The sequence below is a fragment of the Cryptomeria japonica genome, chromosome 6 (assembly GCF_030272615.1).
Source record: "Cryptomeria japonica chromosome 6, Sugi_1.0, whole genome shotgun sequence".
In the NCBI taxonomy this organism is placed as follows: domain Eukaryota; kingdom Viridiplantae; phylum Streptophyta; class Pinopsida; order Cupressales; family Cupressaceae; genus Cryptomeria; species Cryptomeria japonica.
The window spans coordinates 5,352,858-5,376,953 of NC_081410.1; the positions used below are offsets into that span (position 1 = coordinate 5,352,858).

The 24,096-nt window shown below is 39.9% G+C and overlaps 1 protein-coding gene across 7 annotated transcripts in view; it reads right to left on the bottom strand.

Moving 5' to 3' along the window:
• Nucleotides 1–575: 575 nt before the first annotated feature.
• LOC131077564 (uncharacterized) overlaps nucleotides 576–24,096 on the bottom strand; it is a 79,763-nt gene continuing 56,242 nt past the window's right edge. For 5 of the 7 annotated variants that reach the window (XM_058015087.2, XM_058015086.2, XM_058015089.2 and 2 more), the window contains 9 exons: nucleotides 14,608–14,691; nucleotides 14,367–14,422; nucleotides 14,064–14,149; nucleotides 3,344–3,434; nucleotides 2,909–3,066; nucleotides 2,705–2,796; nucleotides 1,718–1,789; nucleotides 1,411–1,484; nucleotides 576–1,228 (listed from right to left, as the gene is read on the bottom strand). In XM_058015087.2, coding sequence (XP_057871070.1) covers nucleotides 1,153–1,228; nucleotides 1,411–1,484; nucleotides 1,718–1,789; nucleotides 2,705–2,796; nucleotides 2,909–3,066; nucleotides 3,344–3,434; nucleotides 14,064–14,149; nucleotides 14,367–14,422; nucleotides 14,608–14,691 — 789 coding nt within the window. In that variant the 3' untranslated portion in view covers nucleotides 576–1,152. The remainder of the gene's footprint in view (nucleotides 1,229–1,410; nucleotides 1,485–1,717; nucleotides 1,790–2,704; nucleotides 2,797–2,908; nucleotides 3,067–3,343; nucleotides 3,435–14,063; nucleotides 14,150–14,366; nucleotides 14,423–14,607; nucleotides 14,692–24,096) is intronic. The other 2 variants (XM_058015088.2, XM_058015091.2) reach the window with 1 other exon arrangement.

A 24,096-nucleotide genomic window follows, 5' to 3' on the forward strand; every position in this document is an offset into this window, starting at 1 on the left:
ATAATATAATAATAATTTAATATTAATTATAATATAATAATTTTTAAGTGAAATAATGAATATAAATGATACCTTTTGACGTATTTTACTTATATTTCTCTAAAAATAGGTATACAAGTTAAAATTGATAAAAAAATTATATAAATTTTTAATAAATTAAATTTTCTTAAAAGGTTAAATGAAATACTTTGAAATAATGAAACGGTCATTAAAAAAACATTTATATGACAAATAAGGGTGACCGTCAGATTCCAGGATTGCTTGGAACACTAGCAAATCTTCCGATGCCTAAATTGTACCTTCGTGTTTCCTTTCCCTCTAAGAATGAAAACTACAACACAAGTTCCAAAATATTAAATTCAACAATTATTTGCAAGCAAGAAAGGAACTAACTTGCTTATCTTTAATTTTGTAAGTAGCTAGTCATTATCACCGACCCTGATTTTTAAGATGTAATCTGTAAGTAACAATTGCTTGCTCCCATGAGTTGGAGGTTGTATCCTATAATTTATACTAAGTCCCTTCTTGCTACAAGTATTGCATAAAACAGAAAAGTGGGAAATTGACAACCAACAAGTTCATGCACCATGCAAGATGCATGGATAAATAACCTCATTAAATAATTAAGGAAAAAGCATTAATACAGCCAACTTGACTTCTAAGACAAGTAGGCACTGAAATATGACTAAAGCTTGCTATTTCTCGTCACAGAAACATGCTTCACTTTTCCATATCTCGTAAAAAATTTGGTCTTTTGACCCCCTACAGTCAAAATGAAGCGATGCAATCCATCCATTTTGTACATAATGTGTTCTTCAACCTGACATTAGTTGCCCAATGAAGAACATAATTTACATGACCGACCAAATCATTTCAATGGGAGACCCTGAGGAGTCTTGTGCCAGCATTTTATAAAATCAATGTGAACTGTGGCAGAAGCTTGCACTGGAGTTGACTCACTTCCTCAACAAAAACATCTGAAGCTCAGGATGTCCACTGCATCGATACATAAATGATAAAAGGAAGTCATCCAAGCAGCTATGGTACTTGTACAGAAGGCTTCATTTCTGGATGGCATTGGCATCCTCGGTCTGGCAAAAGAATAAATATGGAGGGCATAAGGGCCCGCCTGTTTGTTTTGTCAATGTAAGCTTAAACACAGCCTTGATCTATCATGGCCCGTGCAATATTCAAAAAAGCAGCAATATTCCCACCGTGACCTAAGCACCTGCCACAGAGTACTACGCATTAAAAGTCCAGTTACATAAATTTATGTACTGTCCGCCATCTACACAAACATGCATCAGAAATGCTTCTCATTTCCAAGAATATATGGAGTTCCACCATATCTTCTTCCCAAACATAAATAAATAGTGGATAAATTGAAGATTCAGAAAACAAAAAACATACTCTGGATTCTCTTTAAGAAAACCATAATCAATGGCTGTCTTTATAGAAAGGTCATAGATATGTTTCATAGACTCCTGCAAAATGAAATCAGAAGCCTCAATCTAATGGGTAACAATACACCAAATAATTATGTTCAGAGAGACGGTGTCTGATATATAAGTAAAAGAGTACATTTTGTTTTCCATAGCATGCTATGCAAACAATATTTTGTAAAATGCTTAAAGAAAGACAGACAATTTCTTCTAACAATCTTCCAGGTTAAAAGATTAGTTATATTGAAAAGGCGTTAAATACTTCAAATAATCACCTGTACAATTTCTTCTGGTGAACAATGAATTAGATTGCCATCCTGATATGCCTCAAGTTCTGCAACTCCCACCTAAGATCCACAAAATTGAATGGTGTGCAGATGGTAATAAATTAACATGTTAACCAAAGAAAACACCTAAGTTACCGGTTTGTCCAGCAGTGGTTCAGGATCCAGGTCCGATTCAAGCCCAGTTGAGTAGCCGGTGAGCAGCGGCTAGGCATTCACACAGGAAGTGGCAAAAACACTCTAGGTTTGTCCCGGACAAACCAGAGCGAACCCGACGGACATTTCGGGTGAATCTGGGCCCAAAATCCCATGCCCTACCCAAATCCTCTACAAATAGCATTTAATTTTTTTTAAATCGCTAATTTTTGTTATTGTATCCAAATTTTACTAAAGATAAACGACACTGACTGGTTGCTCTGCATTCACACCACCAAGCAAGACAGGCAACGGGAGACACAGCCTCAGCACGACTTTTCGTTGGTGATAATAAATGACATATTTACATTCTGCTTGTATCATTATTTTCCCAGCAACAGACCTATGAAAACACTATGCTCCGCCCAAAAAATGTGGACGCGTGCCCTGATGAGTTTTAGTTTCAAACCTCTATTTGATTGTCTAAAATTTTAATTAATAAAAAATATATTTAATTAGTTTTAGCTTTCTATAATTAACAATAGGCTTTTGTGAGAAGGCTATTTATGTATTTACTTATTAAGATCTTTTTATAGTTGAAAAAATAAAATATAACGTCTGAAGGATACAATGGAAATTTAGATCTAATGAAGACTATATGTTTTTTTTATGTTTTTGTATGGACAAGCCCCAATCAAACCAGCAATCCCAAACCCAAACCTGAAACAGAACCGGCAACTTCGGAAAATGCTTATATTTATTGCCCACACACTTCTTATCTTTGAAATCAAAATACTATCCAACCAATCTTGTATTGCCATGGTAAATATAAAAAATGCTTACTCCACCAGCTGTAGCAGCCTTCGCTGGTCCTACAAGAACTTTGTATTTCCTGAGAACATCTACAGCTTCAGCTGTGCAGGGCATATTTGATCCTGGTGAAAAATAGCAGTATACACTGGTCTCCATAAATATATATGATCCAATATTTGATAAAAGTTTAATTAATGCAGTAAAATGCGAAGTGAGCATGGGTTCAAAAAATACCTTCTATTAAAATTCGGCACCCAGAGTTGACCAAATTCAATGCATCGGCATGATTCACTTCATTTTGAGTCGCACATGGGAATGCTATATCGCATTGCTCATTCCATGGTTTTGCCTCATCAAAGTACTTGGCTCTTGTATATGTTTTGAGATACTCCCTGAAAATCCAACCATTATACTTCTTTATTTTTATTTTATTGGAAAAATGTATATACAGTGATAAACGTTTAAGAAAGCCTAAGGAAGCACTTCCACGCTTGGAAGCCTGAAAGTAACAATTCCAAGGCTGATCAAAGATAGAACATTGCATCATAAAGAGGCCAAATAGAACTAATCAATTTACAACAGCAGAAGAAACATTTAGCAGTATAAATATAAGTAATTCCTCAGGGAAAATATATAGCTAGTATAATCTTACTACTGGGAATTACTCACCTTAAGCTTCGCTGCTGGACCTTAATTTGCTTTAAAAGATCCAATTTGACAAGGTCAAATCCATCCTCATCAAGCAAATAACCTCTAGAATCTGTTAAGACATGAAAAAAAAACTCACGTCCAATTTTGATTGACTGAAACCTCCTAAATTAGAGGAAAGAATTAAGATTTCTAAACATACCATTACGGAACATCATGTATATTTTGATCATGGTACACTAAAACTAAATAATAACTCATAAAAAATATTATTAAAAGTAGCAATTGCGATGTGTTTTCAGTAGAAAAGAAAATGTAGGTTAATTACTGATAGAGATAGCAGTAATAGCTTCTAAAATTAAGCAGACATTTATGAAAAAATCCACCCTTAATGGCAAACAATATGATTTTTTATCTCCAATCCAGACTTGAGCTCCCCAGAGAAACATTTGTCAATTTACTTTTAGCAATCAGTTACACATCTATTGCTTTCCAACTAAAATGATAAACAAGGGTATAGAAAATTTTGTTAAAACAAGACACTTGTACACATCAAAAAATTTACTTCCCTCTCCTTTGTTTATCTTCCCATTGTAATTTGGGTGCTCTGTTTTGAACAAAAAGCACATGAAAACAAACAATTAAATGCACAAACTATACCTCAACAGCATTCCTGTTAAAGTTGTTCACCTGTTGGAATCCCTGCAACCTTTAACTTCAAAGAACCCATTCTCCTCCAACTACACACATTCTGTGAGATTACACCATTCATTACCTTCCAAAACTTGTCTTATTTATGTTCTGTACACTTGAACCCATAAAATTACCAGTGTTCCACGGCCGTTGGGGACGCAGGGACACGGGAACAAAGGGCCTAAGTTTGGGGACAGCGGGGGGACAACAGTAGGGGGGTGGTGCTGATACAGTTATACATATACTTTATTACTTGAAAAAACTAATTGTGAAAAGATGTATAACAATATAAGAATTACATTTCAAATGAAACTATAGAAAATTGGTAAAATTATAAAATAGCACAATTTGAAATACTAAAATAGAAAATATGAATATCTGAGATCACAAAGTCTATAAAGATGATTACATGATACATCATTACAATGAGTAGCAAATAGCAATAGCATTACAAAAGACAATATGCAAAAATGTCAAAACTCAAAACTCAAAATGTAGTGAAGGGAGGCCTCTGATCATCTACAAACTCCTCATCACTGGAACTGTTGGACTCCCCACAATCAAGATCCCTCAAGCTAACACCAACCAGCCCTGCATCTAAGGTGGTAGGATCATCCACATCAATCTGTGATGACTCCTCTGGCTCTACATCCCTTTGTGCCACTGGACTCTCCTTGTACACAAATGTATTGCAATCAATGAGACGCAAAGGACTATGTACAGCCACAAGCTTCTCTGCTCTCTTCGAGGTAAGTTTGTTCCTCTCAAAAGAATGGATGAAGCTATATGTAGACCAGTTCCTCTAAGTAGCTGAAGAACTAGAAACCTAGGATAGCATACAAATAGCTAGAGTGGTAGTCAAAGATTTCTGACCATGACAATTCCACCACAAAAGTTCGTCCTCCTTTGCCATAGTTTCTGTATCCATCTTTGCCACGTCTAAATAACCCTTAAGAGTGGCAAATTTCATCCACTCGGTGCAAATTATGCCCACATCTCTAGCATCATACATCTTCTCTATGCACCTAAAGAACCCCGCTTTCACCTCATCATCCTAAATCGGTGTAACTCTACACAGCCTAGCCTTGTACCACTTAGGATTCAAGGCATAGGCAGCCATATGCAAGGGAGTGTTGAGATTGTCCCATCTGCGCTAAATGATTGGCCGAATGTGCTCATTGTAAAATGCTAAAGTAGGGTCATTCACTCACACAGCAGCCCTCATCTGGTCAAACATAGAATCGATGCACTCATACACCTCTCCAAGGTTAGGTGCATCCCCATCCCCATATCTGATGACCTAGAATACAAGAGCAATGATGGAGACAATGTATTTTGCATCAGTCCAAAACACATCACTCTTCACTATCTCCTTCACCCTTCTCCCCTGCTTTGTCTTGGCCTCGGCCCACCTATTCCACTCTATTGTCATAACCATGAGTTGCAATGACACTTGAAACTCAATCATTCTCTCCAAGAGAATGAAATAGGATGCATATTTGGTCTCAACTGGTTTCAAGAACTCCTTCAAGAAGGTCCTAAAGAGTGCATGTGAAGTGTGATGGTTGCAGATAAACATCTGCACATCTCTCGCATTGCTGACCACTCCTATAATCCAGTCAATCTTCCCCATGTCCTTGATTGCATTATTCATGGCATGCACACAACATGGAGTCCACCAAATATGTCTATAGGCTACCTCAATAAGATTCCCTGCTGCTCTACACACATGGACTACATTTGTCACTACTTGTACCACATTTTGTGGCCCAACCTCCTCAATAGCCTCCCTAAGGACGTCAAACTGAAAATCAGCATCTTTGTGATGCCATGTACAATCAATTGCTCTGAGAAAGTATGGGCCCTCTACACATGTGACCATGATGTTGATGAGTGGATGATGGCTAATGTCCATCCACCCATCCATAACTATGTTGCACCGAGAGGCCACCCAACATGCCTTCATCTTCTCCATCAAAACATTGATCTTGGAATAGTTGTTATCCAAGATTGTGGTCCTCAATTTTGTTTCACCTAGTGGCACATATGATGGTCCTCCCTTCGCCACCATAGACATCATCTCCCTATAAGGAGACTGTGTTACATGAAATGGGATGCCATTGGCAAAGAAGAACCTGCCAATGGAATCATCTATTTCATCCTTCAACTTCACATTAAACAAATCAGCTATGGGGTTACTTTGCATATTGCATTTCCTTGTCCCCTTAGCCTCAGATGATTGGGGCATGGCACTAGAAGTGGAAGTGGATGAAGGTCTAGACATCACTCCTCTCGTTTGCAATGTATGAAAAGAAGTATATTGCACTTGTTGGTTCTGCTGAAGAGCTGCCCTAGTAGACAAAGTAGCAGGGACTGCAACTGCTCTATCAAATAAAATGCCCCAAAGCTTGTTGATCTCAATTTTGTATTCTATGTTTTTAGGTTCTTCCAAAAACCGACATGGGCCCACACCTTTTCCTCTCCAAAAAAGGAAGTGTGCATTCACTCTAGTGACGCTACCAAACCATGTAAGACCACAAATGTTGCATTGCCACTTCCTTGTTCCCCCACTTGTACTTGATGCACCTTGTATTTTTGAAGCAAATTATTTTAGAGGAGATTTAGGATCATAAGGACCCCTAACAAACTGTGCCAATAACTCTGAAGAACAACCTGTACTAGCTGGTGCACTTGCCATGGAACTAGATTGGGCTTTAGGATCAACCACATGGTCACCCCCCTCAGCCTCAAGTTCAAAATCTGAATCATTTCCACTATGCGAATGGATTTCCATCTCATACTCACTCATGTCATGGGAGCTTATTGTGATAGTGTCACAACATTTCACAAAATAAAAAATAAAAATAAAAATAAATTCAATAAGCATAACTTCAAGCTAGTTTAACTAATAATAATTTGAAATTTCAATTTTGAAAACAAAATTTAAAATGTTGCCCTCAAGATTCAACATCAAATCTGATTTTGAAATGAATAAAAAAAAAATACAAGTTCAAATAACAAAAAAATTGAAAATCAAAAAATAAAACAAACAAAAAAACAAGAAATAACCTACCTTGTGCTTGAAAAATCTCTCCAAAATGTTATAGAATCCTCTTCTCTTCTTCTTGCTCCTTCTCACTCCTCTTACACTTGAATCTTGAGGGAAAAATGATTCACTCATCATTTTGCCCTCAAGATTCAACATCAATTCTGATTTTGAAATGAATAAAAAAAAAATACAAGTTTAAAAAACAAAAACATTGAAAATCAAAAAATAAAACAAACAAAAAACAAGAAATAACTTACCTTGTGCTTGAAAAATCTCTCCAAAATGTTGTAGAATCCTCTTCTCTTCTTCTTGCTCCTTCTCACTCTTCTTACACTTGCACTCACTCTTTTCACTCCTTCAATCAGTCTTTTCCAAGTTTTTGTGTTGCATTGGGGGAAGGGTTGGGGGCCACGTCGAATTAGGGTTACCCCCCAACCCCCAAAAATCGCTCAAAATTAAAAAAAATAAAAAATTTAATTGCTTTTTCATGTGGCCAAACGAGAGACTTCTACACGTCTCCCCACCCCTTGAGAGATGCCTAGGTGTCTCCAAGACTCCTTGGAGATGTCGAGATCTCTTCGTGTCTCCAATAGAGCACCACTGGCGGGACGGCGGGAGACGCCACGTCCTCATCTCCCCGTCAAGTCATGGGCCTGAGGGGGGAAGCACGTTTCTGTGGAACACTGAAAATACATATGTATGTAGGTATAAGTATGGGTGAAGGTGCAAAAGATGTCTGGTTCAAAAATACATGCTCATCCAAAGCCTAGTGAACAACCCCAAACAATGAGCTTTCAATGTGATACAAGTGGAAATGGTTTTGTATTTGCTTCTTATGACCATGAAACTAGTTGCTTTGTCACCTTCCTTTGGATCTGAAGAAATTGTTATAATTGGCAATAGAGGATAATCAACATTAATGGTTGGCAATGTGTGGAAATCTAACCATGTGAGATGAGATAGAAAAATAGAAGCTAGATTGAGACAACAATTGAGAGCTATTGCAGGTGGAATGATGATTGAATATGAATTGATCAAAGTACATCAATATATAGGAAATGAGGAAATTTGAATTTCCTCTATTTGGAGGGAAAAGTAGGTAGGGTAGGTAAGTAAGGTAGGTAAAAATACCATCAACTAAGCTGAGATTCACCTAGAGTAAAATAAGGCATAAATAATATTTTATACCAACAAACCACACCTAAAAAGGGCTCTATAGTATAGATTTGTGACAATTTTATTGTAGCAATAATAAATGAGAGAAAGACTTCATTCCAAGCATGATGCTTCTTAAAATTCAGCAGCCAATGAAGATTTGCAACTGTCTTAGTAAACACTTTGGCTTGTCTCTTAGTTTAAGCGTGGAATAAGTAGAATGTAAAACATGGATGGAAGGCAACCAAAAGTAGAAAGAAACTCCATAACAAGAAAACCTTTTTTCAAAGGCGTACTCCACATCTTCCCCGAGCTTGTTTCTGTTCATGTATGTGTATCAAAAAAGGTTTCCTAGTTATGTTACAAAGGGACACGTCCCCACCCCTCAAACGCCTGTACCCATCCCCTTAGGCATTTCGAGGACAGCGAGACATTAGAGGACGTCCACTGGCTGTTGCTCCCAAACTAAAAAAACTAGGAAACATCCCGAAACACATCCCTACATTCAAGGACAGTGAGAAACTTATAGGAGAGGCCTGGTAGTTCCCATGGCAGTTAGGGATGTTTCAAATGTCTCTTGACCTTCTCGATGACAACCAAGCATCCCCTACGGATAAGAACATATATTTCAACACTTTTTTTTTAGAATATGTGGTGAATATTTACTGGGTTCTAAGGGGGCATGGGAGTTCCACAAACCCTCCCATACCCCTTATTTGCCCTGATATGTAAAAGATGCATTCTATTTTAAATTTAATAGTTTTATTGACTGTGTTGGAAGCTACGCCATTGCTGTTGGAGACCATTAAAACATCTGATATCACTGTTCAGTGTTTACACTTATAGGGACTGGGGTTTGAGGGGTGGGGATGCCTCCCCATTTAACGCTTAAAGTTTACAATGAATAACAGAATAAGCCTGAGTTCTACAGTACATAGCGCAAACTTGTTGTGCCCTTGTATGTTGAAACTTGAAACGATCAGGAAAGAATAAAGACAGCAGTGACCTTGGCAGCCTCAAGATAGTTTATCACTTATTACAAACGAGTAAGAAACTTACGGTTGAAAGATTCAAAGAAGACATCAACTTGTTCAGCTACAAACATTGCATCAAGATGTCATTTTGTTTTGTTTTTTTGTTTTTTTCAATTAGTTTTAAAATGTTTTGGTTTCAATTTGTTGTCCCACAAAAACACCATAAAATGAGCACTAGCTCCAAGGAAAGTTGTCAAAGCTATTAGGAAATTTTTAGCCATACATGACAAATTTCCACATTACCCAAATAGAGAAATCTATGCAAAAAAGTATTTAGAATCCATATGCAAAAGAATAGACAACATATCATCAAAGATGCCACAAGATATATCCTGGGAAAACCCTCAAAGAGGGAAAACCCCAACATCTAAAAACATCCATCTCTCATGAATTATTCAACAATGAAATCATTACAATACATCTTCACAGTTTCCATGAACACTACAAGCTCACTACAAGCACCCCATGCCAACTGTCACGGGGCTAGACCAACCTGTTGCCCAAAGAAGCTTTTTCCTTCCAAAGGAGGTCCAACCTCATGCGGCATTGGCAAACCTTACTCACGACTCCCATTGCGGACAAGTCCTTTCTTGTTTCTAGACTACGCCATCCCTTTTCAAGTGTCCACCCCCTGACCACATTAACACACACCCATGCGGAATAGAAGTCCATGCCAACCCTCTCACGGGTCTCCTTCATCCCGATGCTCCTAGCACTCCCTTCAAGTCCCTGACTCTACTCTAGCATTGTCTTGTCGCACCGCCCTTGCACCCCTGGTACAAGCTTACAGGTCTCCTCTATGCCTTCGTCTTCTTGAGTCCCCCATAAGACCCTGACTACTAACACTGACCCCTGCCGAAACTCCTTAAGTCCTTTGGCTCCAACTCTACACACTCCCTGAGCATGCCCAGTACTCCCACAGCACTGGCGCCCCATGTTGGCCTCCCTCAACTCCTCTGAACCCTCAAGCACCAAACATATCTCATGGGACGACTAGACTCCCTGGCTAGCTTCCTGTCTGTCCATCTCCACACAATGAACACAACACTGGGGCAATAGATAGCATTATTGTTATGAAGAGATGGCCCCTGGCCCGGTCTACAAACAATTCCAGCTCTGTCATTGGTCACTACCCCGAGTACTTCCCAAGTACCCGATTACAAGTTCCTGCCCCTAGATCTGCGACTACTCTTGAAGCACTGGTACAGATCGCATTGCACCTCGCCCCTGGCTGTAGCTTCACACGTAGGCTCCAAATCCACAAAGACCTTGTCTCCTTCAAAACTCAACCTGGCGCACCACTGACTCTCTCGTGAGCCCGCGACGGCTTACCCAGTACACGACTCAGAACCCCTTCCTGAATGGGGACTCCAAGTCACGATGCTTTGGGCCCCTGGCCTATGCCTACATGACTTCGCTGGTGAACCCGGTTCCCTGTACATCCTGTGCACAATAACCAGCTCCATGCAAACACCCAGTCTAAGTCTCTCAGACTGACAAAACACCTTGCACTACTACTTGGGCACCAAGCTCTTCGCTCCATGATCCAATCCAATATCCTTGGTCGCTGAACTCTCCTTCAACTCGGCTGTGCTCCCAGAATAACTCGCCTACGGACCATGTCCTCTTTTCGGTCATGCAACTCATCCATCTTCGTCACCCTCTTGGACTCGCCTCATGGCTCGGCTCAGCATGAGTACACTTTCGGAACCCGGTCCCTATTGCCACATTCGACCCCCACTCTAGGGTCTTGAGATCCCGGATCTCAATGCAAATCCCACTTCAGGTAACCTAGGTGTGTGCCCGGCACATCACCCCACTCGTTCCACAAGACACATGGACTTCTGGCTCTGCAGCGCAACCCACATAGCGTGCCCAACTCTCAAGCTCCAACATTCTGACATCGATAGCCCATTGCGCAGCCATCCCCCTTACAAGATCTTGGGTACTCCACTTCCCCAACCGGGACAATCCATTGCACGATCGTCCTCCTCGCAAGGGCCTAGGTACTCCGCTTCCCTAGTCCTCGGGTCATAGACAACTCCCCGAGAGTCATTCCCAACATTGGCTCCGTTACTCCACTTCACTGAGATAGGGACCATGAGCATACATCCACCAGTAAACCTCACCATCTAATGATAAGGCGGGGTTACTCTACTTCACCCCTAATGTCCATGTAGGACCTCTATCTCCCTGAGACTAGAGGGCAGGGTTACTCTTCTTCACCCCTAGGAGGAGGTGTTTGCCACAGACCACCTTGGTGCACTCCTGGCACTCGACTATTCTTTCAACCGACCCCCATATATAAGTTTTTCGTCCAATTCTCACACAACTGTAGCTTGGCATTAACTGCTTGTCAATCACCACAACTTCCACCTACTGAGAATAACAAGGGACTTACAACCCCAGAAGCCTACTGATCTCCCCGAGACAGCAGCCCCTTACATAAACAACCATGTAACCACACATCCCATGCCATGCTTCAAACCCTCACAAATGCCAACAAAAGATGCTTTCAACCCCTTAGCCAAATTAGCCAACTAGCCAACCTTAAACAACTGCCCATGTGCTTGCAAGCTCACACAAAACCACCAAGTGGTATTACATAAAACCATGTGACTGATACCATGAGATTGCAAAATCATTAACCCCTCATTTAATTTTGGTTCTAAAGTTTCCCAATATTAAATATTTTTCCCATGTAAAACTCCATATTAAATTTATCACAATGTTATAAAACATAAAGTGGCCCCAAGAATGTTAACCCCATGTGATGCACATATCCCTAGGTGCCTAGGTGCACCACAAGTATCAATAAATTAAACATGATAACATTATGCAAGGTGTACTACACCCCTTTTACTAACACTAGCAACAGTGATGTTGATGTGAATGAGGGCAGTGAAGAACTTTAAGTAAACAAAATAGATCTTTCTCTTCATTTTGAAAATCCAAACATTAGTTTTATTGAAACTCCACAAGACTGTTTTGCATGCCCTACACCTTCTCTTCAAAACCTTGCAAAAAGCCTTTTCAATCCCAAATATCCCTTACTTCAATTTGCCACCAATTTAACTGTTAACAATGGTAACTGTTAACAATGGTAAAAATGCAGGGGGCAGCAAGCATTTTTTGTTATATTTGCAAAACTGGTTATGATGGGAGCTATAGTAGGTTTGCAACACCAATTATTGGGTGAGAGTGGACATGGGATTAGAGTTTGTCTACATATGACATTGGAACAACAAGCTGAAATGGCAAGGTTGGTTGGAGAGAGGAAAGAAATACTAGCACCACTAAGCATAAGAAATCTTCATCCAAAACATAGCAATCTATTGATTACTATTTCAATGTATCAATTAGAGATAGTTTCGACAGAGGGAGCAGGAAGACCACTTCTACTGCAGGTGAAAAAAATACAGTCATAGGGTTAGTGAATTTGCAAAAGCATGGGCAAGCCCATGATTTAGTGGCTAATTTTTTTCTACCATGGGGTAAAAGCAAACTGAATCAATAACACTAGTCATCATCTCATTTTAATTGAAGATGGAAGGACTTGAAAAATTTTACAGCCCTTAACAGACAGCTTCTGGGGAAATAAATAATGAGACGGAGAATCGTGCCTGCCCAGAGAAAACAACTTAACAATTCTCAAAAGAAAGCACCAAGTAAGAAAGAAGATGAAATTGTGACAAATGTCATGATCTTCCTGACTTGAAGATGCATTCTTATTAACTCTGAAGACTTGTCAAAAGGCCTCAAAAGCTTAAGTAAAAACAAATCCAATTAAAATGAAACAAGATGCAACATGTGTAGTCAGTTCACAGACTAAAAGAAGACGACAAATTATTAAATTAAGCCCAGAGTGCAGGAGAAATTAAACAATTAACAAACATGTGGAAAAGCTCTGATAAAATGAATAAAATATTAATTTCAACTCATCAGAGTTGAAATATTTTAATGCAGATGCATCGTAAGGAATAAAATAAATGAATAAAGGCAACTCAGATCCACAGAAAACAAAGAAAGCTGTTAACACGGCAAACTAAATCTAAGGGACAAATAATAAAATACATTAAGTACAAACCAAAAAATGAATTGAAGTATAAAATCCTTCATGCATATTGAATGCCATTCCCTCCAGCTCTAATATATTTTGATTTTCTATGATAAAAAAAGGTAGGTTTGCTAGATGTTGCTTACCAATCAAAACAGTAACAGTTCATGAGTGGAAATTCTTCTTTACAAATTTATTTCTCTCTTTCTATTGAAAGATCTCTTATAATATTCTGCAATTGCTCAAAAATACCCTGAATCGTTTGAATTAATTGCAGTGTTTTTTGTTTGATGATTGATCGACTATTGATCAGGTTTCATTAGGTTCTAGTTTTTTATTAATTAAATGGCATTTTCTGGGTGCTCCATTCTTCTGAGGATGTGGAGCTCAAAGTTGTGTTTCAGAAACCCATTTCTTCCATACAAGTAATCCACTCATCACCCAGATAATATGCTCACATATTTCAAGTAGATTACAAGTTACAACCCACAAAATAATAACCTTAGGGTGGTTGTAACATGCTAAATACAACAATATATCAAACTACCTAGTTTTCTCTGTTTCTTTTTTGTTCTTTGAATATGCCAAAAAACATTAAAATAAAAAACATAAGCATGACATCTAATCTCATTTAGCATTTGGATTTCAGCGTATCTACCATCAATTGTCAATGAAAGAGAAAAGAAATAAGAAAATGCAATTTCTACATATGCTCATTATCTTGGAGCTGAAGATCTAGGACCAAGTCACTACCTGATATTGTTATAGGAACAGCCCCAAAAGCAAGGAGCTTTTCCAAAACATGCATTGCTATCTTTCCAGCCCCACTAACAACACATCTGGAGGTAGACAGTCAGTGTACATTAGGTTAATATCTTCATCTCCATCTTAAAGTCGCATGATGATGCCAAGAAATAATAAGAAATGAATATCTCCACTTAAAAACTCTGTTCTTTTCAATTTCCTAATATCTAAAAAATCTAACTACAACTATTTATGTACATAACAAAGATCTTCGCTGCAGATTGGTATTTTGTATTTAGAAAGATTATACACCTCAAGCCTTTCAGTTGTCTGTCCATATGGAGAAGTATCATTTGTGCAAAATACACCTGCAGTGGAAGCAAAAAGTAATGATTAATCAAAGATAGTATTTACAAAAGAGCAAAGAGTAAATAATCATATTCTGCATGAACATAGAACCAACACTGTATCTTAAGTTATACTATATTTAGGGGCAATGCCAAGCCTACTGCAAAGCTCAAAACATATTCTTATAGCTTAGCTACAAGCCTACAAGTGCATGTACCAATCCATAGCCAGTAGCTTCAGTACGTAAAGCAGAGCCTGTCCAGCAATTTCGTGGTCCTATAAAATTACCCTGCACATAGTCAAACAACAATACATGAGAGCCTGTCTATGATAAGCATACTTGCTTAACATTTTTTGTACAACCTTTAAAATAAATGTGCTGTCACAAGAGCTAAAAACATCAAGGTGAGTATTAAAAATGTCCATAGTGAAATTGCCAAGGTGGCGTGATGAATTTGATGTCAATTCTACACAAGCAACGTACCATTTATTTCACTATCTAGAAAAATGGGTTCAGCTTTTGTAGCAGCTCTTTGCTATTGACTACAAATTTTCTCAGTATCTTCTATCGGCTTCTTTACTTCAGGCAGAATTATTTCCCTTAAATTTCTGGAGAATTGAATGATTACCCTAGGTATATCCCTTGAAATTTCTATGAAAATCCTGCTTTGAAACATAGGCAAAGACTATCTCAGATCCTGGACTTGATTCTATCCACCAATGGCATTTTTTAAACCACAGTTAACGTGGCCTCCTATCTTTTGTTTTTCTTGTGTAAATCAATTGCACAAATTAAACTGTCAGTGATGATACACATGACATGACTGCTTGTATGTCAACCTACATGCAAATGAAGTAATGGTCCCTTCAATTTTCTTTCCGTCCACTGTCTTTTACTAGGCAATTTTGTTTTTGCCTACCTCCTGGCATTCTGATTTCATGAATGCTAGACTGTCTCCCTTATAAAAGGATGCAAATTCTTCCTTTATGCAATAGGTAGTCTCCTTTGGCTGATGATGGGAGGTTCCCTTTCATAGTCAGTGATCTCTTTTGTGGGAGAATGCTCTGGGAATGAATCTCATCCCACATTAAACCCATTAATTGTAGGCAGTCTGATGACAACTTTATATCCATCTCTGCAAGGTGTGCGCCCTTGGTCTCCTTGTGTTGTGCAGCGCAACACTCAGGTTTGTGATGTGGCTTAACCGCCCCCTATGGATTCTATAAGTCTAGTGGTTGTATCGGGCATTAACAGGTCGATCTTTTGGTGCAACAGTAACCAGACTTGAAACAGTTACTGCAAGTACAGTTAGTCTCATACCAGATAATATCCCTTGGCAGTTTAGACCATGGTTTTAAGACTCGTGGACTCGCCACGGACTCGCGAGTCCATGGGAGCCACGAGTCGACTGAGTCCATATGTAAGACTCGCGGGTCTTTTGCTCGGACTCGCGAGTCTTTCATATGGACTCAGTCGACTCGTGGCTCCCATGGACTCGCGAGTCCGTGGCGAGTCCACGAGTCTTAAAACCATGGTCTAAACTGCCAAGGGATATTATCTGGTATGAGACTAACTGTACTTGCAATAACTGTTTCAAGTGTGGTTACTGTTGCACCAAAAGATCGACCTGTTAATGCCCGATACAACCACTAGACTTATAGAATCCATAGGGGGCGGTTAAGCCACATCACAAACCCGAGTGTTGCGCTGCACAACACAAGGAGACCAAGGGCGCACACCTTGCAACAATAACAAAATACCTTTTTTGCAGAGATGGATATAAAGTTGTCATCAGACTGCCTACAATTAATGGGTTTGCTCGGACTCGCGAGTCTTTCATATGGACTCGTGTAGCCCAAAAAACACATTGTTTAACCAATAAAACTCAGTTTTTTTTTACTTTTTCCCCTCATTTGGCATTTTTGCTTGGTTATAACAGGTTTGTAGGGTTTGAAGGAGGAGAGGAAAGAAGATAAAATCAGCAAAAGAGATCTAGTTAAGGATTTTTCCTCTTTTTTTTTTCATTTGAATCATTTCCATGTTTTGAAAATCCAAAAAATATTGAAAAACAAGGGGATATGCTGCCAAATTTTTTTCTATTTCCTTTCCTAAGTTATTTCCTCATATTTTTTTCTTGTTTTTGAATGTTATTTTTCCCAAATGATTCATTGTCATTTTTTTTGTTGATTTTCCATAAAACCCTGCTGATTTTTTTTTTTTTCATGTTAAAATAGCAATGGCAAGTTCAACTCCAAGGGCAACCCCAAGGTCAGTAAGACAAAGATAAATCATGGAAATATGGGATTCCAAGAAGCAAAAAGGGGGAGGTCACTTGCACCGAATGTACAAAATGGATGACGGGTGAAATCAATAGATTAAAATACCACCTTGCACAAATACCTGGATATGGTGTGGAGGTATGCCCCAAATCAACTCTTGAGATTATTAAATGAAGGCCATTATTGCTGAGAATGATATGCAAAAGGAAGAAAGGCAAAAAACAAAAGAAGCCATGGCAGCTGCAATGAATCCCACATTGTCCACTTCGGGTCCCATTGGTCACACTCGTGGTTGTCAGTCACTTCCATGTTTTGGTGACAATGAGGGTGAGGCTAGTGGCACTTCTGTTAGATCAGACGCTAATTTTTTTATACCACGCAATGTTCCAGGTGCACAACCTTCAAGTGAACCTTCACTTGAAGGTACAGGATGGAATAGAGAGAAGCATGAACAAGCAAAGATAGCAGCTTCAAACTTTTGGTTTTACAATAATCTATTTTTCAATGCAGCAAACAATGCGTATTGGGAAGGTTTGGCTAATGCATTAACAGTTGCGGGTAAGGGGTTTAAGGCCCCAACAGGTCATGACTTCAATGGGCCATTGCTAAAGAAAGTTGTAAAAAATACACAAGTTGTGGTTGATGATCAGAAAAGGTATTGGAAGAGAAAAGGATGCAGCATTTTATATGATGGATGGACAGATGGACGGAATAGGACTCTTCTCAACTTCTTGGTGGCTTCAAATGGTGCAATGGTATTCCTAAAGTCTATTGATGCCTCGAATGAAATAAAAAATGCAAAGACTTTGTGTAATCTGTTGGATGGGGTGGTTCAAGAAGTTGGAGTTGAGAATGTTGTCCAAATTATCACGGACAACGCAGTTGCATATGTATCTGCAGGTAGAATGCTTATGGAGAGGCATCCTACGATTACATGAAGTCAATACAATAAAGAGTTAGATTGAACCAAGTGCATCACCCACTCAAAGTACATCATGAGCAAGGGAAAGTCAACCAAAATCATCACAAGACCTACATCAAGCATGATTGAAGAAGCAGATAGTTTCAAAAGAGTTAATCAAAGTCTGCTTCTCATCATCATCATCACTACTGAAACTAGATAATGTTGAGTATCAAGAGATATTGCTCAACACTCTTTTCATTATCATGAACCAAGTCAAATCTACAAGTGCAAGATTGAGGTGGCAGCCCAGTCATCCCTTCCACCAATCAATGAAGTCCACATGGACGCGTCTAAGTTCAATGAATCAAGCTCATATATGAAGACACAAACTCCGATGGAACTGTTAAGGATATAGCTTCATTCGGATTGAAGCAAGTAATATATAACAACATTGAATGAAGGGTCATGTCCCTATAGGGTCATGACTCTACGTGGCATAAGCCACGTAGAAGTCAGGCCCCTACGTGGACATGACTCTTCATCCTTTTATTTATAGGCATTGACACTTGCTGTGAACTAAAACCAATAATTGTGGCAGTTTCACGAACCAGCAAGCTGTCGATATTATCATAGAAGATTAATAGTTAGAGTTATATATATATATATATATATATCGGAGGTAAAACATATTCATTGCAGTGATCTTATTAAAGTCTATCCTCACTATATATTACCAAACTATTGTATTCTCTATCTCTGATCTAAATTCCTTAACATGGTATCAGAGCCACGTTGGTAGAGAAATAATAAAATAGTGACACCTCTTTTCTAAAAAAAATTCAGACTTGCACTCAGAATCAAAGGAAAATCAATCATGATGAACAGTGTTAGAGTGGAGGATAGACTCGAAGGCGCATCCAACTTCGTCGCATGGAGAATTGGAATAACAATAATTCTTCAAGAACTCGAACTAGATGCATACATAGAAGAAGACACTAAGATGCCCAAAGACGAGCCAGAGAAAACAACCTGGAAAAGACACAACAACAAGGCTAAGAAAATCATAATTGATGCTGTTAAAGATCACATTCTCCCAACCATCTCAAAACTAACTACAGCTTACGATATGTTCAAGACCATTCAAAACTCATATGAAATAAATAATGCAAGCAGATTGCTCACTTTAAAACAACAATTATGCATATCTACATGAACGAAGGAGAAACAATCACATCCTATTTCATGAGGTTTTCAGAATTAAAAGACCAATTGTCAACTATTGGGAATAATATAGATGATATGGAGCTATCTCTAATAGCACTTAAGGGATTACCATCCAGTTGGGAATCCTTTATTCAAGGCATTAGTGCTCGTCCGACACTACCAAAATTCGATCAACTCAAGAATGATTGTACTCCAGAAGAATCTCGACTAATCACAAGAGGATTGGGTCCTAACAAAGGGGGAGAAATTCAAGCACTACATGCTAACATAAGCAACAAAGGGAAGAAAAGGAAGTTCAAACGGAAGAGAGGAAAGAATCACAAGAGCAAAGACTTCTCCAAAATTCAATGCTACAAGTGTGATAAATTTGGACACACTCACAGGTTCTGCCCAGAAAGAAAGAAAGCTCAAGCAACCATAGCTGAAGTCAAGGAAGTAGAGAATCCTCTATTTTTCTTAGCCTTATCAAGCGAACTAAACTCAAACAAACATATGTGTATAATTGACAGTGGAGCATCTCGACACATAACCGGTTTTAGAGATCAATTTAAAACCTTTGAAGGCCACTCAACTGAAGAAGTTACAATAGGAGACAATTCTACCTATCCAGTGAAAGGAATTGGGACCTGCTCAATTAAAACAATGCGAGACACGCAATGGATTTCAAAGAATTGATTCATTATCAGAATGAGCAAGACGCTCATAAATAATACAATGCTGAGAAGATCGAAGACGATCTGTCTAAAATAGAATATACACTGTTGAGCATTAATACTAAAATTAACATTATTTTAATATTCTATTACCCTCCCTTAATGCTCAATCTATTAACTACACCTATAGACCCCCTGAATTTTACAAATTTATCAGGACCAAGGGGCTTGGTGAAGATGTCTGCTGGCTGCTCCGAGGTAGGAACATACAGCAACTAGATGGATCCGTCTTCAACTAGCTGTCGAATATAGTGACAATGCGTTTCCACATGCTTGGTTCTTTCATGGAAGACTGGATTCTTGGCGAGTTTGAGCACTCCCTGATTATCACAGAACAAGGGAGTAGGACCTGCCTGGGAGACATGCATATCCGCAAGCATTCGTCGAAGCCAAACTGCCTCACAAGATGCATTAGCTGCTCCCCGATACTCTGCTTCTGTCGAGGAGAGAGCCACAGCCTGCTGCTTCTTACTAGTCCATGTGATAGCACCAGATCCCAAACTAAACACATACCCTGCTGTAGACTTACGGTCATCAACCGAACCTGCCCAGTCAGAATCTGTATAACCACTGAGTATAGGATCAGAACTCCGAGTGTACAGAAGTCCATAATCAGGAGTGCCACTCACATAACGCAGCACACGCTTCGCTGCTATCCAATGATCAGCCTTGGGAGCTGTCATGAAGCGTGAAATGTAGCTCACTGAAAAACTGATGTCAAGTCTAGTGGCAGTAAGATAGATGAGGCTGCCCACTAGTTGCCTGAACAGAGATTCATCCACAACTGGTGAAGATGACTGAGCTGAAAGTTTGAGCCCGGGTTCCATAGGAGTAGAGGCAGGTTTGCAATCCTGCATTCTGAACCTGTCCACAAGACTTCTAGCATACTTGGACTGAGAGAGAAAGATACTGTGCTCAGTCTGCCAGACTTCAACTCCTAAGCAGTAATGTAGAAGTCCCAAATCTGTCATATCAAAGGTACGACACAAATCCTGTTTGATCCCAGTGATCAAATGTGCTGAACTGCCAGTAATGATTAAGTCATCCACATAGACAACTACAAACAGAATATCATTACTAGAATGCTTGATATACAAGTTTGCATCAGATGGACTCCGCTGAAAACCATGATCTATCAGGTACTTATCAATTTTCATGTACCAAGCCCGAGGAGCTTGTTTCAGACCATAGAGTGCTTTGACTAGTCTACAGACCTTCTGTTCTTGACCAGCAACCTTGAATCCTGGGGGTTGCGTCATGTAGACTTCTTCCTGTAAGTCACCATTCAAAAAAGCACTCTTGACGTCCATCTGATGGACTTTCCAACTGAACTGGGCTGCCAAGGCAAGAACGAGCCGTATGGTACTCATTTTGGCTGTAGGAGCAAAAGTCTCCTCATAGTCAATGCCTTCTTTCTGTGAGAACCCACGAGCAACAAGGCAAGCCTTATACTTGTCTAAGGTTCCATCAGCTTTGTATTTGACTTTGTACACCCATTTGCAGCTAATGGGCTTCTTCCCTGAAGGAAGATCAGAAAGGGCCCAAGTGTGATTCTTCTGAAGACTCTGGAACTCAGCTTCCATAGCCTGTTCCCACTCAGGTATACCTTTAGCCTCTGAGTATGTCTGAGGCTCAAAAACACTGTGTATGTTAGCCATGAGAGCAAAATTGACTGTATGCTGCTGTTTGCTCTTATTACGGGAGGTTCTACCCTCAATGAGCTCAGTATCCCTGAGATCACCAATGGTCTTGGCCCACCATTTAGGCCGAAGAGTAGAAGTGCGAACATCTGGAGGAGCTGGAAGAGGCTCAGGATCAGGAACAGGAGCAGCAAGAGGAGGATTATTCTCCGGAGGGAACTTAGGTAGTGCGTCATCGAAAATAGATTCTGCATCATCCCTCCCATCAGGCGAACCTAATGGAATAAGAACACTGTGAGGCTGATCCTCAGAACTCTGCTCAGAAGAAGGTGACTGAAAGAATCCTCTGTCTTCATCGAATACAACATCACGACTGAAGATAAGACGTTCAGTGTCTATATCTATCAGTCTGTAGGCCTTATGGTGATCACTGTATCCTGTCATCATGAGTTTCTGACTTTTGGAATCCAACTTGGAGCGCTTAGCATCTGGAATCCAAACATAGGCAACAGAGCCAAAAACCTTCAGGTCGCTGATCTGAGGCTTCCGACCAGACCAAACCTCTTCTGGAGTCTTCCCCTTAACAGCCTGAGTAGGAGAGCGGTTAAGAAGGTAGACAGCAGTAAATACTGCTTCAGCCCAATACTTATTCGGAACACTCCTGTGTTGTAACATAGAGCGAGCCATCTCAACAACCGTACGATTGCGACGCTCGACAACACTGTTTTGCTGAGGAGTGTAGGGTGTAGTCAACTGGCATTTGATGCCATGGGTATCACAGAAGTTGGAGAATGCAGAAGAACAAAATTCCCCCCCGTTATCTGTCCTAAGAGTAATGATACTATGTCCAAACTCTTTTTCAACAAAGGACTTAAACTTCTGAAAGATACTAAACACATCTGATTTATGCTTAAGAAAGTACACCCACATCTTTCTACTAAAATCATCTACAATAAGCAAAAAATATTTGCAACCAGTAACAGAAGATGTATTCATAGGACCACAAATATCAGCATGAAGTAATTGAAGTACCTTAGATGCACGCCAAGACTTTCCATGTGGGAATGAAGTCCGATGCTGTTTGCCAGCGTGACAGGGGCCACATACTCCAAGATGCTGAGTCTGAATATCAGGTAACCCTGAAACAAGTCCCTCCCGAGATAGCTAAGAGAGATACTGAATATTGAGATGTCCATATCTCTGATGCCACAAAGTGCTAAGAGGAGAAATACGAGCTGCCAGAGCCACTTCAGGAGAATCACCAGTATCAAGAAGCCTATATAGGCCATGATCCTCTAGACCAACAGCAACAGTAAGACGAGTCTCCCGATCAATGATGGAACACTTGTGAGCACTGAACACCACATCTAGTTGAGGAGAATTCCTCATAATCTCGCTGACAGAGAGCAGATTAAGTTCCATTCCAGGAACATAGTACACATTCAGAAAAATGAGTCCTGCCACCAGACTGTATCTGAACAGTGCCTTTGCCAACAACTGTATACTCCTCACCTCCGCCAAAGACAACGGAATCACTGAAAGGTGAGAAGTCTGTAAACCAATCACGCCGATGAGAAAAATGACGTGATGCACCAGAGTCGATGTACCAAGCAGAAGACCTGGCATGATCTGAAGAGCTCTTAGCCATAAAGGCATAAAAAGCAGACTCTTTCTGCTCGGAATGTTCAGCAACATGCGCCTTCTGGTGTGACCCTCCCTGCTTCTTGTGTTCAGAAGCGAGCCTCTGACGGCAATCTTTCTTCATATGGCCGTACTTGTGACAGTAATTGCACTGCACATTCTTCTTCTTAGCTCCATCCTGTGTCTGAGAAGAGCCTTTCTACTGAGAAGACTGAGAGGACTGAAATTTGCCTTTATCCTTGTGAAAGGATTGGGCTGTGAAGGCATTTTCCGAGGAGGCTGATGTAGTACCACTACCAAATTGCTGTTTCCAGCGATCCTGCTGTAGAAGTTTGGTGCGCAATTCTGAAAACTTCAGATCAACATTAGTGGAAGTAATATTGAGGGTCTCAATGAAGTGTTCATACGATTTCGGAAGACTTTTCAGAGTGATTACTACCATGTCTTCTTCCTCCATAGTCCGACCAATAGCTTCGAGCTGATCTCGAATGTCCTTAATCCTCGTGAGGTGCTCCTGTAAGGACATACGTTCGTCCATCATAATGGAGAACAACTGATTCTTCAAAAAGAATGCTCGGCTATTGTCGGATGTCTCATGCAATTCCTTCAGATGCTTCCAGATGTCGGAAGCTGTCTTGCCGGAAGGAATCTGCGGTAACTGATCATCAATCACTGAGAGTTTGAGAAGCATAACTACCTCCCAATTGCGTTCATCAAACTTATCTTGATCTGCACCAGGTGTACCAGGACTGAGCTCTTTGCCCAAAACAAGCTGGTCAAGACGCCTATATTCAAAAATGGTCAACATACGCTGTTTCCAAATGTTGTAATTGTGACCATTAAAGCGTTGACTGCCTTCTAACATCAGATTGGTGAGAGAAGCCATTTGCACGTTTCCCAAAAAAAATTCCCGACTGACCCAGAAAAATCCAAGGACAACCCAGAAATGCGTGCAAAAAACCCAGAAGGATTCTCCTGTCTGAATCTAAATCCGCGGGCTCGAAAATTGAGGCACCAAAAAAAAATGGACAACTACCCAGATTAGGTTTCGAAAAACCCACCAAGAATCTGCAAGAAAAGATTATTTTTGATAAAAAAATGAAGGAAAACACCTTAATCGAAAGTTGCAGAGGTCGTGGGCGCCATGGTGTTCACAGAAAATGACATCGGCGTTGCAGAGAGTGGTGAGTTGCAAGTGGCGACGCTGGAGGTGGCGGCGTCGAAACCTGCAGACGTGCACAGAGCCGAAGTCTGTTGCAAGTCACCGAACAACGCCGTGACCAGGTTGCAGG